Source organism: Anabrus simplex, chromosome 1 (genome assembly GCF_040414725.1).
Source record: "Anabrus simplex isolate iqAnaSimp1 chromosome 1, ASM4041472v1, whole genome shotgun sequence".
Classification (NCBI taxonomy): domain Eukaryota; kingdom Metazoa; phylum Arthropoda; class Insecta; order Orthoptera; family Tettigoniidae; genus Anabrus; species Anabrus simplex.
The window spans coordinates 1,748,010,971-1,748,026,642 of NC_090265.1; the positions used below are offsets into that span (position 1 = coordinate 1,748,010,971).

Here is a 15,672-nt window from a genome sequence, read left to right on the forward strand (position 1 = left end):
CAATAAGTTGCCTTAAGCAATTTAGTGTATCGACAAGGTGGAAAATCAAAAATACTTGGTTGTAAATCTGTGTAAGTGCGATACGGACCATGAAGCTGATTTTATGTAATACAAATCAGTCACGCAAGCTGAGTGCAATGCTTGTTCCTGCACAACATATGGATGAGATGAATCCCATATGCAACAGTTCTGTGTATTCACTGCAGCATCCAGAGTGTCCGACTCGTTGGCTGAATGGTCAGCGTACTGGCCTTCGGTTAAGAGGGTCCCGGATTCAATTTCTGGTCGGGTCGGGGATTTTAACCTTCATTGGTTAATTCCAATGGCCCAGGGACTGGGTGTTTGTGCTGACCCAACATCCCTGCACCTCACACACCACACATAACACTATCCACCACCACAATACTTTCAAAATTGGATTCATTAAATTTCAGCAAGACGGCAATAAACTTTATCAGTTTGTACCTCAAAAATCGCCGTCAGTGTGTCAAAGTAATTAATAGTAGATCTGAGTGGCTTAACAAACCCTTCGGTGTCCCCCAAGGGTCTGTACTTGGACCGTTGCTGTTTGCAATTTACTTACACGATGTTGCCAAATCGATTACACATTGCAAGTATCATCTTTATGCTGATGATCTGCAGATCTACTACCACTCAAGAACTGATAAAATTCAGAGTGCTGTACAACAAGTTAATGCAGATTTAAGTCTCATAAGTAATTTTGCATTGAGAAATAATCTCAAAATTAATCCTCTTAAAACGCAAGCAATAATCATTGGTATGTCAAAAAACTTACACAATAAAACAATATGAAATTCCTCCTGTAGCACTAAACAATACCATTATTCCATATTGTGAAACAGTTATGAATCTTTGTGTGGCTATAAGTGAAACATTGAACTGGTCGCAACATGTAATGAAAGTGTGCCAAAAGATGTATCAAAGCCTGCATCCCCTGAAGCGGTTTAAAAATATATTTCCTTGGTCCCTGAAAATAAAGCTCATTCAATCACTTTTGTTTACAATTCTGAAATACTGTGATACAGTTTTTATTGATATCAATAACGAGCAAGGCATGAGACTACAATGTGCCCAAAATGCATGCATCAGGTATGCATTTGACAAACGACCATATGCCCACGTATCCCCATACTATAGACAATTATCTTGGTTATGACTGAATGACAGACGTAGACTCCATGCAACTACTTTGGTGTATCAAGTGCTTTCTGAAAACACTCCTCCTTATTTATCCACCAGATTTCACTACCTCAGTTCCCTACACCTGTTCAATACCCAGTCAGACTGTACACTAGAAATTCCTGTGCATCGAACCGCAACCTACATCAGATCGTTCACGATCACCGCCACGAGCTGATGGAATGAACTCCCCAATGACATCAGGGAAGCTAAATCTAAGACAGAATTTAAAATCCTTTGCTAGCGTCATCTTATAAGCACTTCCAGTCTTTCTTGAGTGTGAATGGGATGCATGAATGAGAGTGAATATGTGTTCCTGTTTATACATATACTTTACTCACTTTAGTTAGTGATACTTTCGTTGCTTTAGTTATACTTTAGGTTGTAAAGATTTCATATGTTTAAATTTTATGTAAAAATGATCTTGTATATACATGAAGTGGTTAGGTGTAAGAAAAAGCCGGGAGCCCTAACTTCGCCACAATAAAGACTCTTTAATAATAATAATAATAATAATAATAATAATAATAATAATAATAATAATAACAACAACACACAGTTACCTACACATGGCAGATGCCGCCCACTCTGATCGGAGGATCTGTGTTACAAGGGCTGCACTCAGCTAGAAATAGCCACACAAAATTATTATTATTATTATTATTATTATTATTATTATTATTATTATTATTATTATTATTATTATTATACCATCCAGAGTAAAATGTGCTTTGCTAGTCCACAGAATATTCCATGGCCACATATTTTCCACTTCCACCTGTGCCAAAAAGTGAAAAGTCTCATAACATTGTGGAATATCTAGGGGTTTCAATTAGTACAATTGGTATGAATCCAGTAAGGATACCAGTGTAAAATGCACTGCATACAATACATACAATATGGAACAATCAATACGAGATTTATAAACTGCACTGCAAAATTTTGCGAACTGTTGACCAGGGAAGAGACAATTCAAATTGCACAGCTTGGGCACTGTTTGCAGAATTAGAGGTATGGGCTGCCGCCCTTCACCTGGCGCGACACATAATTCACCTGTTTCCTCAAATTTTGTAATCATGTTCGTTCAATCAATCAATCAATCAATCAATCAATCAATCAATACTGATCTGCATTTAGGGCAGTCGCCCAGGTGGCAGATTCCCTATCTGTTGCTTTCCTAGACTTTTCCTAAATGATTTCAAAGAAATTGGAAATTTATTGAACATCTCCCTTGGTAAGTTATTCCAATCCCTAACTCCCCTTCCTATAAATGAATATTTGCCCCAGTTTGTCCTCTTGAATTAAGTATATAGGAAAATATTTAAAATTTTATTTCCACCTATTCAATACAATATAAGATATTGACATTTAACTTAAAACATTTTTCAAAAGTGAGACATGTTTTGCCTCATATTTTGAGGCATCTTCAGTCACTAATCAAAACCTTATTATTTCTGTCAGACAACATTTCCAAATATTCTACAGCTATTGTACAAATGTTCATGAAATAACTAAAACTCTATTGTAGTGATGAAAACATATGTTGCTCACTTGATGAAAAGGACGTCATAGGATGGTACAGTATTACAGAAGATGGCTTGAAGCCTTAGTCAATATTAAATTTTAAATACATAGTGGAAAGCATATAAAATCATTTCATTAAAAATATACAATACATTTAAATGATATTAAAATAGTAGGTTCTTAGGTGGTACACTTAAAAATGGAGGTTATGAGTGACAGTTGATGGCTTAAAGCCGTAGTCAGAGTTTGAAGCATAAGTAGAATAACACGTTAATATGAGGTACAAGAATATGAAAAAGATTACATTAATGAATATAAAAGATAAAGAAAAAACATTCCAAAATGCTGGGCAATTGTTGTTTACGCCAGCGTATATTTGCCCGTAATATTTGATGGTCAAACAGTTCGTAGATTGTTTATAAAATGGTTCAGCGAAATTGTGTTTACACGAAGTTTAAAGTTGGCTTAAATTTATTCTGAATCATCGGAGTAAGTTTGTGGAGATGATGATAAGCAGTTATTCTCTACGTTGGTAAGATTTGACATGAGGTTGAATGGCTGTTGTTTTCATAACTGATTGACAATTATTTTCAAAGTGTTGATATTGGAAATTTTATCTTATTGACGAATGTTGTGGAAGTTTGATGGGGCTGTTGAAATAATGTTGTAAACTGGTTGGTTCTATGGCGTTGTTGGCCTGTTTGACTTGTGAGGATACTAGTCAGGATACTAGTCAGTGTGGGAGTGCATAGAGAAGAGGGGAGGAAAACCAGAAGATGTACTTAAAAAAGGAGACTAGTGGTGGAGAAACAGGCAGCGATGGAGTTCCTTGATTCACAATCTGACCTGGGAAGTTGAAAACGGGAAATGAAAATGATGATGATAATGATGATATACTGGGTGGTTATAATTAAACTGATGGTGTTCAGAGTGGTACAGCACAGGCTTGTACTTGTGGCAAAAATTAGAACCAATTATTTGTTTTAAATTCCCAAGCACTTTGCTTAATTAGCACATGTACAAAGTATCAGATGCCTACGATCACCACAGCCTGCACTGTACCACTCTGAACACCATCAGTTTAATTATAACCACCCAGAATATCATCATCATCATCATTTTCATTTCCTGTTTTCAACTTCCCAGGTCGGATTGTGAATCGAGGAACTCCATCGCTGCCTGTTTCTCCACCACTAGTCTCCTTTTTTAAGTACATCTGGTTTTCCTCCCCTCTTCTCTATGCACTCCCACACTGAATCTGTTCATCTCTTTCGGGGTCTTCCTCATGGTCTCTTTCCTGTTAATTTCTCTGAAAAAACTTTTTTTGACACTCTCTTCTCCCATTCTCATTATGTGGCCATACCACTTTAGCTTTGTTGTTTCCATCCTGTCTTGAAGTTTCAAGATTCCTGTCCTTTTCCTTATTTCTTCATTTATAATTCTACCCTTTCTGGTCTTGCCCTCAAAACCTCTTAGGAATTTCATCTCTGCTGCCTGTATTCCACCCTCCTCTCATTTTGTTGTAGTCCACGATCCAGCTGCATAGGTTAGTATGGGTTCATAATAGGTTGAATATAAGACTTTCTTACATTTCTTCGGGACATCTTGGTTCCACAAAATACCCCTTACACTCTGGTAGAAGCTGTTTGCTTGTCGTACTCTTTTCCCAATTTCCTCGGTTATCTTTCCATCTTCTGTGATCACACTTCCCATGTACTTGAAACTTTTAACCATTTCCAGAATTTTACCATTCAGTTTTATCTTTCCTCTTCCTTTCCCTTGTCATCACTATTGTTTTACTTTTCTCTGTGCTTACTTTCATCCCAAATTTTTCTATCTCTTGATTCCATACATGTACTTGTTTTTTCAATTCCGTTTCATCCTCACCCCATATCACTATATCATCTGCAAACATGGCTTTTGTTACCTGTCTTCCCAATCTCTGTCTAATGTTCTTATGAATTTCATCCATGACTATGATGAATAGTATGGGGGATAGTACACTTCCCTGTCAGAGACCAGTTTGAACTTTAAACCATTTTGTTTTTCCTATACAGTGGAACCTTGGATTGCGAGCATAATTCGTTCTGGCAACATGCTCCTAATCCAAATCGCTCGTATATCAAAGCAAATTTTCCCATAAGAAACTATTGAAACTCGGATGATTCGTCCACAACACAAAAACATTTATTCGCATAACATTTCTAAAACAAAATATAACGTAAAACAATTAAACTGCACTTTACCTTACAATAGAATCATTGTTGGTGTGAGGGAGTCGAGAGATGACATGAGAAGAGTTACTGTGTAGCACCAATTTCACTAACGGAATCACTGCTATCGGTTGGCTCATTGGAAGTGTTTTCTTTTCGTGCAACTTTAACGAGGAACCTGTCCAATGACTGTTGCTTTTGCCTCCTTTTGAGGATTTCACGAAAATGTGACATTGCCTTGTCATTGAACAGATTCATCCACTGTAATCATCTTCTTCCAACCGAATTCCTTTTTAGCCTTCTTTTCATTCACAGGGCCCATCGTTGCAGAGCAGTTATATCACAGATGACAGAAACAAAACATGTACACTCATACGGTGTTGACTATGCGAGCGAGGCACGCCAACTGAAGTCCAGCGCAGGAAATGATTACACACACTTTCCCAGGAAAGAGAGTGGCAGGGGGAGGTGAAAACAAAGGCACAGGGGAGGTGGAAACGTACGTACACGTGACGCTCGTATTACGAAACCTCACTCGCTTATCAAGTCACAATTTATTTAAAATATTTGCTCGTCTTGCAAAACACTCAGAGACCAAGTTATTCGCAATCCAAGGTTCCACTGTACTAGTCTTCACGCTACTAACACAATTTTTGTTCATAGCTTTTATCATTTCCACTTCCACTCTGTTAACTTGCTTTTTCCTTAATGTGTCCCATACCAACTGTCTGGGCACACTGTCATAAACTTTCTCAATATCAATAAAAGCATTCACTATGCCTTTTCCAAACTCCCATCTTTTATCCATCACATGTCTTAATGTAAAGATCAGGTCAAACGATCTGTATTTCCTAAAACCATACCATTCTTCTTCCATTTCTCCTTCTAGCTTCCTCCTCAGTCTTCCTTCTAATACTCTCTCATAGATCTTAACTACAACCACCCAGTATATCATTCATACTTAAAAGAACCCCAAGAAGAATTTATTTACCATTAATCGAGTCAGTGCAATACGCGCCATAATGCTATAAAGGATGTGTTTACTAGTTTTAATGTATCAGCACAGGTACCCTTGGTCACTAAAAAAAAGTATGGCTTATTTTAGGAAGTCTAAATACTTACATAATTTCCTTATTCTTTGAACTCTTGAGCACCTTGGCTATTTCTTCTTTTTTAGATGACCTCACTGCACTCAGTAGTTTGGTAAAGGCAGTAGCTGAACGAAGGCTTCCCAAATGCTCGTCTGATAAATATTCTTGATTTTCTTTCACAAGTTTAGCTAGCTATCAAAAGACAGAATTTAAAATATGTTTAACTTAAAGAAAACATAATTTTCTCAGCTTATAGTACTTCAAGATATGGATAAAATCTAAAGGAGGAATATATACAGTACCCTGTAATGTTTACAACCATGCTGGAAATAACCTCATACAATTTTTCTCTTTCTTTCTTAAATTTAACTTCCATTGCCATAATAACACGTACCTTTATTTGCCAAATGCTGATGATAAAATGGTTTAAGAAGAAAATATTTGACAAATTTAGCATAGTATATGCAAATATCAAATACTGGAGGAGGGGTATAGTGCGCATTGGTATCACCTAAATATCACTATAAAATTTGTCACAAATGGAACATAATAATTACTTTTACACATATCAAGTGAAAAATCCCTGGCAGATTAAGAAATATGTTTTTTGGAGAATATTAATACGTACTTTACTACTTTGCGAGTACATTTGGTGTTGCGCTCACAGTGACACACGTATGTCTTTTGTCTTACACTTTGAACAATTTCGTGTGTGATATCTGTGTTCACTGAAGTTCTTTGCTTTCGTTTCATTCTTCACTTGTCAATGACATCATTTCATGAATTGTATCGCGATATGCAATATTTAATAGGCGACAAAATGATATGGCCAATGTACATAAGAAAAATTCAGTGGACTAGTGATTTATTGGTCCAGGGATCGAGCTACTTTCGTTCGAACAGAAATAAAAATATTTATTGGTCCAGGGATCATGCTATTTTTCTTTTGACCTCCATTTTGCTGTTTGTACTGGCCAAAGATAATGAGAATCTACAGACATAGCACTCCCATTCCACGGTGCTAGCCCTGGACCTGAATAAAGTAACAAAAGACGGCACCAGCAGCGAATGGACAAAGATAATGAGAATCCACAGACATAGCCCTCCCATTCCACGGTGCTAGCCCTGGACCTGAAGAAAGTAACAAAAGATGGCACCAGCAGCGTAGTACGACATAAACCAGTCTTGTCTACAAGCCTTAAGTATGTTTTCATATTTCTCAAATAACGACGGTATTTCTTAATTTGCCAGGGATTTTTCACTTGATATGTGTAAAAGCAATTATTATGTTCCATTTGTGACAAATTTTATAGTGATATTTGGGTGATACCTTTGCGCATCATACCCCTGGAGGAGATATGATAGTAAAATATAAATGTCAATTTGAGTCTTCATATTCCGACCGACCGAACGAACGAACGAACAAATTTAAATGGAAAAATTTACATTAGGTGGAAGTAAAACATACAATTAAACATTGTCTAAATACCATTTTGAAACTCAAATGAAAAGGAGATCCCTGTTTTTCTCCCCGTAACTTAATATTGCTATGTGTAACATCTAATATACACTGAAACACTCCTCAAATACAAATATATTTATGTCCTAAATGAAATAATTATAAAACAACTCTTAGATACGGACACAGTCAGCTGCTTGAGAGTTCTAAAGCTGCTTTATCACTTAACTGTGGACCGAACTGGAATTTTGAGACCTAAATCTCTGTACTTTGCATTACAACAATGAAAACATCAGTTTTGAGGACTGTATGGAAATGTATTATATTGACAAAAAGACGATAAGGGTTCCATAGTAATAGTACCGGCTAGCCCAGGCACCTAGCCCTCCAGAAGATCTACAGTTAGCTGGAAGCCAGTGAATCAAGACAATCACAAAATACCGTATTTATGCAAATAATCCCCAGACCCTAATTTTAGGAAGGCTCATTTTGAGAAAATGAAATTAACTAAAATTCCTTCCATTGAAAGAGTAACGTAGACATAAACAAAAATTTTGTATCACTCCACGAGGTCCACGTGATCTTTACACAAATATGAACATGTAAATTTACATATATAGCTGCTTTGTCCCAACATATTTGAGATGATAAAAATACATTATCACTGCTATAAAATATATTTGCCATGAAAATTAGCAAGTAGACCTAGGTATTTCATTAATCTGAACTTGCAATAGGCTCGATTCCCTGTAGATCGGAAGATTCGTTGCTTCTTTCATCACTAGAATTCCTTCTTAAATTACAAATTCGTCACACTAAATGTCTAATAAAACACTTTTCACACGTGGTCTCTTTTTACTCGGATATTAACACGACCGATGATGAATAATACTTTTCGTGCAATGTAAACACTTGAAACAGACACAACGGTGAACTCTAATGTTAGTTTTGCGATACAGTAAAACCTCGTTAATTCAAAGTCGTTGGGATGCAAGAACCGGACTTCGAATTAACCGCCAACTTGTACTTCAGAAATGACAACCCTTGCAGTGTCACAAAATATTCTAAGACCTGTTATTGCATGCAATTAACAATGTTTCACAGTTTAAGCATTTCAAATATCATGGAAAGATCTATTGACGAAATGTATCTAACAAGGTGCATTTACATATTCAAATAATGCACTGATAACGTAACCTCCTGCGACGAAAGTAAAAACATAATTCAAAGACGAGGGCAAATGCTTTATTTTTTTGGATTACGGTCCTGTTTGCATTTTTAGATGCCTTTTATTTGCACGGAAAGTACCCGACACCCTTAAAACTTTGTGGCTTATCAACCTTTCCTATGACGAGGGGAGGAAGTCTTTCGCTTTGATCTGCATTGCAACATAGTACAGTGACCCATCTCCTTTAAAAAATGTCCACTAGGGCTAGGCATAAAAAATGCTGTTTCATTGGCATTGACAATATTGTTCGGTGGGTACGAATTGATTATAACTATGAGTCACGCTTTTTTGCCAACTGTCGGCATTGCCAGTGTTCACAGATTCTGCTTCTCCACACACTGCCTGCGGCGTTCCTTAAAACACTGAATACAAATGAATTACGATTTCGCTCGAACTTAGCAATTACGAAACACACTGTCGACATACCCAAGTGAAAGTATGGAAAGCTACCCCTGCACGTTCCGGAAGATGCATTCCATCATGACAGGGAGAAATTTTGAATTTAAATTATTGTGTAAAATACTATTTTTTAAGTGTAGTGGTAGTTTTAAATTAAAAATGGGTGAGCAGGAGTGTGTTGTCAACCTTGACATAAATAAAACCCGCACCCCAATTTCGTGCTACAACTTTTTTTTTTTTTTTTTAATATGTGGGGATTATTCGCATAAATACGGTATTGCCAGATTGATGAGCCTGCTTAATTTATTTTATTTTTTCCTTCAGTCACATGTCCATAACTTCATTTAGAGTGCCATAGCATTGAAATATAAAGATTTGACAATCCCTGAAAATGTCTAAGTGTGTGGAAGAAACTAATACAGTGTTCGTGTGCTGTTCAGTTGACACAGCACAGAAGTTGAAATTTCAGCGAGGGTTCCACCTTTTCAATACAAAGTATATGTTGTACAGGATAGTGTTTACAACATGTTTTCGTTCAAGGGACCGGTTTCGACACATTTCTGAAGCGTCATCATCAGCCTAAATTACAAAAACAGCAAAATACATAATAGGTTATAATAACAATGTATAAACATAGTGACACATAAAATTATTTTGACAACAGTTTCACATTTAAAAATTGAGGGTTTTATAAAATATTCGGTGTGTTTCTGCAACGCGTATGCACACGTAAAAATCTTCTGTGAATGTCGTGCATTCAAGTGTGGCTTTTTATTTTACAACACATTAATCGTGTAATAGTCTTCTTTGGATGAGGCATTTTCAAGTGCTAGGTTAAGGATGTGATAAAAACTTGGTGTACACATTAAAATCTTGTTGGACACATAAAACTACTCCTCTATATGGTGTCACTTAAGGACAAAATAGTGGAACTGTTGTTGTACTTAGCAACATCTTCCAATGCTTTTGTTACAGATGCATAATTAGGTGGTATGTTGTTTAACTGTAGGCTAAGGTTTCTCAGCCCAACATGGAATTTGTGAAGCACTTGAAAATGCCTCATCCAGAGAAGACTATTACACGATTAATGTCTTGTAAAATACAAAGCCACACTTGAATGCACGACATTCACAGAAGACTTTTACGTGTGCATACGCGTTGCAGAAACACACCAAATATTTTATAAAACCCTCAATTTTTAAATGTGAAACTGTTGTCAAAATAATTTTATGTTTCACTATGTTTATACATTGTAATTATAAAATATTAAGTATTTCGCTATTTTTGTAATTTAGGCTGATGATGACGCTTCAGAAATGTGTCGAAACTGGTCCCTTGAATAAAAACATGTTGTAAACACTATCCTGTACAACATATACTTTGTATTGAAAAGGTGGAACCCTCGCTGAAATTTCAACTTCTGTGATCTCAGTTCAATATGGAACCATAATGAAGTTTATAACTTTAAACGTTGACACAGCAGTTGCAGGATACATGTTAATAGAACATAGCACAATGTGCAGTTCACAAACAAGCCTGACCAACATTTTCAAGGGAACTTTGTAAAGCTCTCCTGAAGATTATTTGCAAGTTAATATTGTACAACGTACTTTAGACCTAGTATAAAACTGCACAATTCATTTATTTTTTGGCTCTTTCCAATTCAGATTTTGAAGCACTTATACTGTATTTATTTTGGATTGTAGTAATCAGTTTCTTCATTGAAAGAGTGAAGGTATTAATAATGCATGTCATCAATTTTCATTGGGGAACCTCCCTCCTAATAAAAATCTGCACAAATTGTTATACTATGGTGTCTGTAAATGAAATATTTCACTGTATGTCATTTTCTTCCAGATATCTAAACAACGTAAGTGATTAATTTTGTGTATTTCCAGCTAAGGAGTGCTTCTACATCGTTTAATTTAATTTGAGCACTCACCCAGTTAATTTGAAAATTCATCCCATTTTGACCATACAAAGCACTAATCATTATATAAAAAATTACAGTAGGTACATTTTTGTATACAGCTCTGTGGTTGATTGGTCTTTCCTCGGAACTCCAAGTTCGATTCCTGCTCAAGTCTGCTTAAATTCTGCCAGACCTGCTCTCTAAGTGTAGTGAGCTTGCCTCTTATCTGGAGGCCCCAGTTTCGATTCCCAGCTAGGTCAAGGATTTTTATCTGAATATTGGGGCTGGTTTGAGGTTCATTCAGCCAACATGAGAACAACTGAGGAGCTGTCTGACAGTGAGATAACAGCCCTAGTCTAGAAAGCCAAGAACAACGGCCGAGAGGACATGTCGTGCTGACCGTGCGTCACCTCTAGCAGGACTTCATTTTGAACAGTGCTCATTTGGTAGGCCAAGGCCCATCAGGTCTGTAGCACCATGGAAGTGGGGGGTCTATAATTCAGATATGGGAGGGGGAATATCTCAGGATGTTCAGCAAGAATTTTTACTCCATTTTAAATGGGGAGATACATGAGAATAAATACTCTCATTGATATATTTTGCAAGAGTTTGAAATTTTCTAAAATGGAGAAAGAAGACTTAAATCAAAGACTTGTTTTTCGTTGACTTAATGGTACTGCAAAAATGTTGCTTCTTACTGACATGATAGTATTTAATCTGAAATGGCCTTCGAGTGCATCTTGCTTCAAAAATATAAGAAATATGAGGCTTGTGAACTTCATTACACATTATTTTAACAGAAAAATACTTACCGTAGGACATTCATCTTGACATATTTGCTGTTCTCTATCTGTCACCAGAATCTGCTTGTTAAACGTCAACTTAGTGCGTTTCTCCATTTCCTTCACAGCCTGTTCCACAGAGCCTGCTTTAACTGGGGACACCTTCACCTTGTCAGCTGGAGGAGAAAAAATGCAATGAAATTAAACTCATTCATTATGATAGATAGGTAGATATCTTTATTCACATAGTTTAGGCAAAAATCACGTAACCTTAACAGCTAGGACCCCTGTTAAGAAAAATACAAGGAGGGATCAAATATAAACAGGATTTTATTTATTTATTGAAAAACACAAGGCAATTACAATTTATTTTTCTACATAGTTTCCTGCATTGGAAATGCGTTTGTCCCCGCGTATAGGCAGCTTTTTGATGTCCTCATCGTAAAAAGAACAAGTTAGTGTCACCAGCCAGTTGTGCACGAAGTCTTCCACACTCTCGTCATCTTCAAATCGTTGCCCTCCTAGAGCTTCTTTAAGCAGTCCGAACAAATGGACATCGCAGGTCGATAGGTCCGGGATGTAAGGAGGATGATCAAGTGTAGTCCAGTGCATTTCCTGTAGTCTGGAGAGACTTAGAGCTGCAGTATGGGGTCACTCATTGTCGTGGAGGAGGATGACCTGTCGAACCGGTTGGTCTCGTCTTTTGCGGCGATATGCAACCCTCGCCTTGTTCAACAGCTCGCAGTATTAAGCAGCATTGATGGTGTGTCCCTCATGTCTGTCGATCATCATCAATAAAATATTTAACCGCACAATGTTTGAGCACTGAACTGTGCAGTCAATCTCTGGAAAATTTCTGCCCTTGTAACTCCTTCACGAGCAAGAAATTTTATAATTGTGCGCTGCGCAGTGGAGAGGTGCACCTGTTGCTCCGACATCGTGAGCGTTACTGATGAAACGGTGGGAAATATCTAACAGCACGCTTTCCCCACTCCTAACGGTCCTACCAACTGTTGATATTCAGGAACAAAAATCCAGTTTGTATTTGACCGACCTTCTTACCTTCAAGTACCATCGGGCTGAGCCAGAATCGAACCTGCCAAGATGGACTCAGAAGGCCTAGGCTCTACCATCCGAGCTACTCAGCCGGATGATTTTCCATTTACTTTGCCAATAAATTAACTGGTTCTTAAAATTCTCAGAGCTAATCCTTGAAGTCTTAGGGGGAGAGTATGTACATTCTTGCATTTACTGAAAAGACACCCTACAGGGGCACTTAAAGGAACGCCTGTGTTTAATTTTAAGGACATCATTGGAATGTCTTTGGAGAAGCAAGAAGTATCTCATCCAGAACTGGTGAAGCTACTGGTTCGAACTGAAAAAGTTATCTTCATCATCATTTATGTTTTCACATTTCTGCTTCTAAAATATAACGATTACAATTTTATTTCAAGAAGTAAATTACTAGTAAAAATTACAAAGAATGTAATTATTATTGTCTGGCCAGGTTCACCTGCCATGGTAACAGTAGATCATGCAGCCAGCGACTCCATGCCAAATGTCAGGTGGTGGTTAATTAACCTGCTCCCCCGAGGGCGTCAATGGCTTCGGGCGGAGGAACTGCCCCCCAGGGAGGGTGATGGCCCTCAGTGGAGGAAATGCCACTGGAACCCATCTTGTTGGAGGGCTGCAGCTTCAACAGAACTGACGTGAGGCCGAAGAGGACTTCACGCGCCCAAAGGGCTCAAGATCAGATGGTCACATGCCAGCAGTATGGATGTGATACTGCGATGCGGAAGGCAACAGAAAACCACTACATTATGAATTATTCCTAGTACAATCAACATGGCTGAAAACACAAGAAACAAAGCCCTCAGTCCCCGGCAGACCTTAGATGGTCAGAGGGCGCTTAGAATCTCCGGTCAGCTATCAAGATTACGACATGGAATGCAAGAAGTATGTTTGAAATAAGAAAGATTGGTAATACCATTCACAAAATGAAGAGGATGCATTAGACATCCTGGGAATCAGCGAGATGCGTTGGCCAGGTTCACGACAGTGTACTATAGGCAAGCACACTGTATACTATGCTGGAAATGATGACACCAGTCACCGTCAAGGCGTGGCTGTTATCGTGTCGCAAGCTGTAAACCATGCCGTGTGAAACTTTGTACCATACTCAGACAGAATAGCCCTACTGCAGCTCCAGGCCAGTCCAGTTAATGTCAACATCATGCAAGTGTATGCACCCACAGCTGACAAAGATGATGTTGAGGTGGAGGAATTCTACAGTCAGGTCAAAAGTGTGTTGAACTACACAAAAAAACATAAGATGAACATCATTCACGGTGACTTCAATGCGAAGATCAAAAAAGGCTGAGTCCGTAACACGATCGGACCATTTGGTCTGGGCTTTAGAAATAAGAGGGGCATACCAATATAATGGTCCGTTATTGGACATTATAAATTTTCCAGCTAACTCATTCTTGGTTGCCTGCGTTTCGCCCTCGTGTGCTAAGTTAGGCTCGTCAGTTGGGACTTAGCACACCACCCAAGACGCAAGGCTAGTGCATACATCTACATCTACATCATAAGAGGGGCAGTCGGCTAATGCAGTTCAACCAGGAAGAACATCTTGTCGAGCTTAATACTTGGTTCAAACTACCAGCCAGGCAACTCTATACCTGGAAGTCACTTCAAGATACTGCAGAACACATTATCCAAAACCAGACTGATTTCATTCTAGCGAACCAGTGCTTCCACAACAGTTTCAAATCAGTTAAAACCTACCCTGGAGCAGACATCGGATCAGATCATACCCTTGTGGTGGCATACATCCAACTGCACTTCAAGGCAGTTCGTGAGACCATGAGACCTGTGAGGACAGATATCAGCAAGATCAAGAATGAAGAAATTCTTAAGGATTCAGCATGGCCTATCTAAAGGTTTTGATAAAATGAAGAACATTGATACAGGTATAGAAGTCTTGTGGACAGAAATTAAACAGATTCTAAAAGGCATGGGGAAACAACATTTAACAGGTGACAAAGGGATCAGGAAACAACAGTGGATGACTGATGAGATACTGGAACTCATGGATGAATGGCAGAAATGGAAAAACTGAGAGATAAACAAATACAACTAAGTGCACAAAGAAATTAAGAGGAAGATTGTGGCTGCAAAAGAACAGTGGATGACAGGAAGATGTCAAGAGTTAGAATTCCTGCAGCAAAAGAATGGCGCTTTTAATCTACACAAAAAAATAAAGGAGTGCCTTGGGTTATATCGTAATAGAGGGCATCATGTTCTGGTGCATAAGAACAACCGCAATGTGACTGACATCACTGACGAACTCAGGGTCTGGAAGTCGTATATAGAAGAACTGTTCAACGACGATAGACCTAACAAACATGGTGTGAACGAGGCAAATGCAGGTCCTGCCATTTTGAAGGACGAGGTGAGGCGTGTCATCTGCCACTCAAAGAATGGAAAGGCCCCTGGACCTGATGAAGTACATGCAGAACTCACACTCCTGGATGACAATGGTATTAGCATTCTGGCAGCGCTATTCAACAAAATCTACTCAACTGAAATAATCCCAGAAGACTGGCTTAGGTCCACTTTTATCACTCTCTCCAAAAATGCAAATGCCAGACGATGCGAAGAGCACAGAACCATCAGTCTGATGAGCCATATCCTAAAGATATTCTTAAAGATCATTCATTGGCGCATAGTGTAGTTTACTTGTGAAGTCGCTCCGCTTATCACCAGCCGTATCCTCACGTAAACTAACAATTAGTTATTGCAAGTGATAGTAACTGTTGAGTAAGTGTAACGTCACCGTCTTGAGTTAACATCATGACT

At 38.1% G+C, this 15,672-nt stretch overlaps 1 protein-coding gene across 2 annotated transcripts in view; it reads right to left on the reverse strand.

The window, feature by feature from the left end:
* Mtp (microsomal triacylglycerol transfer protein) overlaps window positions 1–15,672 on the reverse strand; it is a 221,940-nt gene that overhangs the window by 38,069 nt on the left and 168,199 nt on the right. For both annotated transcript variants that reach the window (XM_067138503.2, XM_067138504.2), the window contains 2 exons: window positions 11,839–11,984; window positions 6,060–6,220 (listed from right to left, as the gene is read on the reverse strand). In XM_067138503.2, the coding sequence (XP_066994604.2) occupies window positions 6,060–6,220; window positions 11,839–11,984 (307 nt within the window). The remainder of the gene's footprint in view (window positions 1–6,059; window positions 6,221–11,838; window positions 11,985–15,672) is intronic.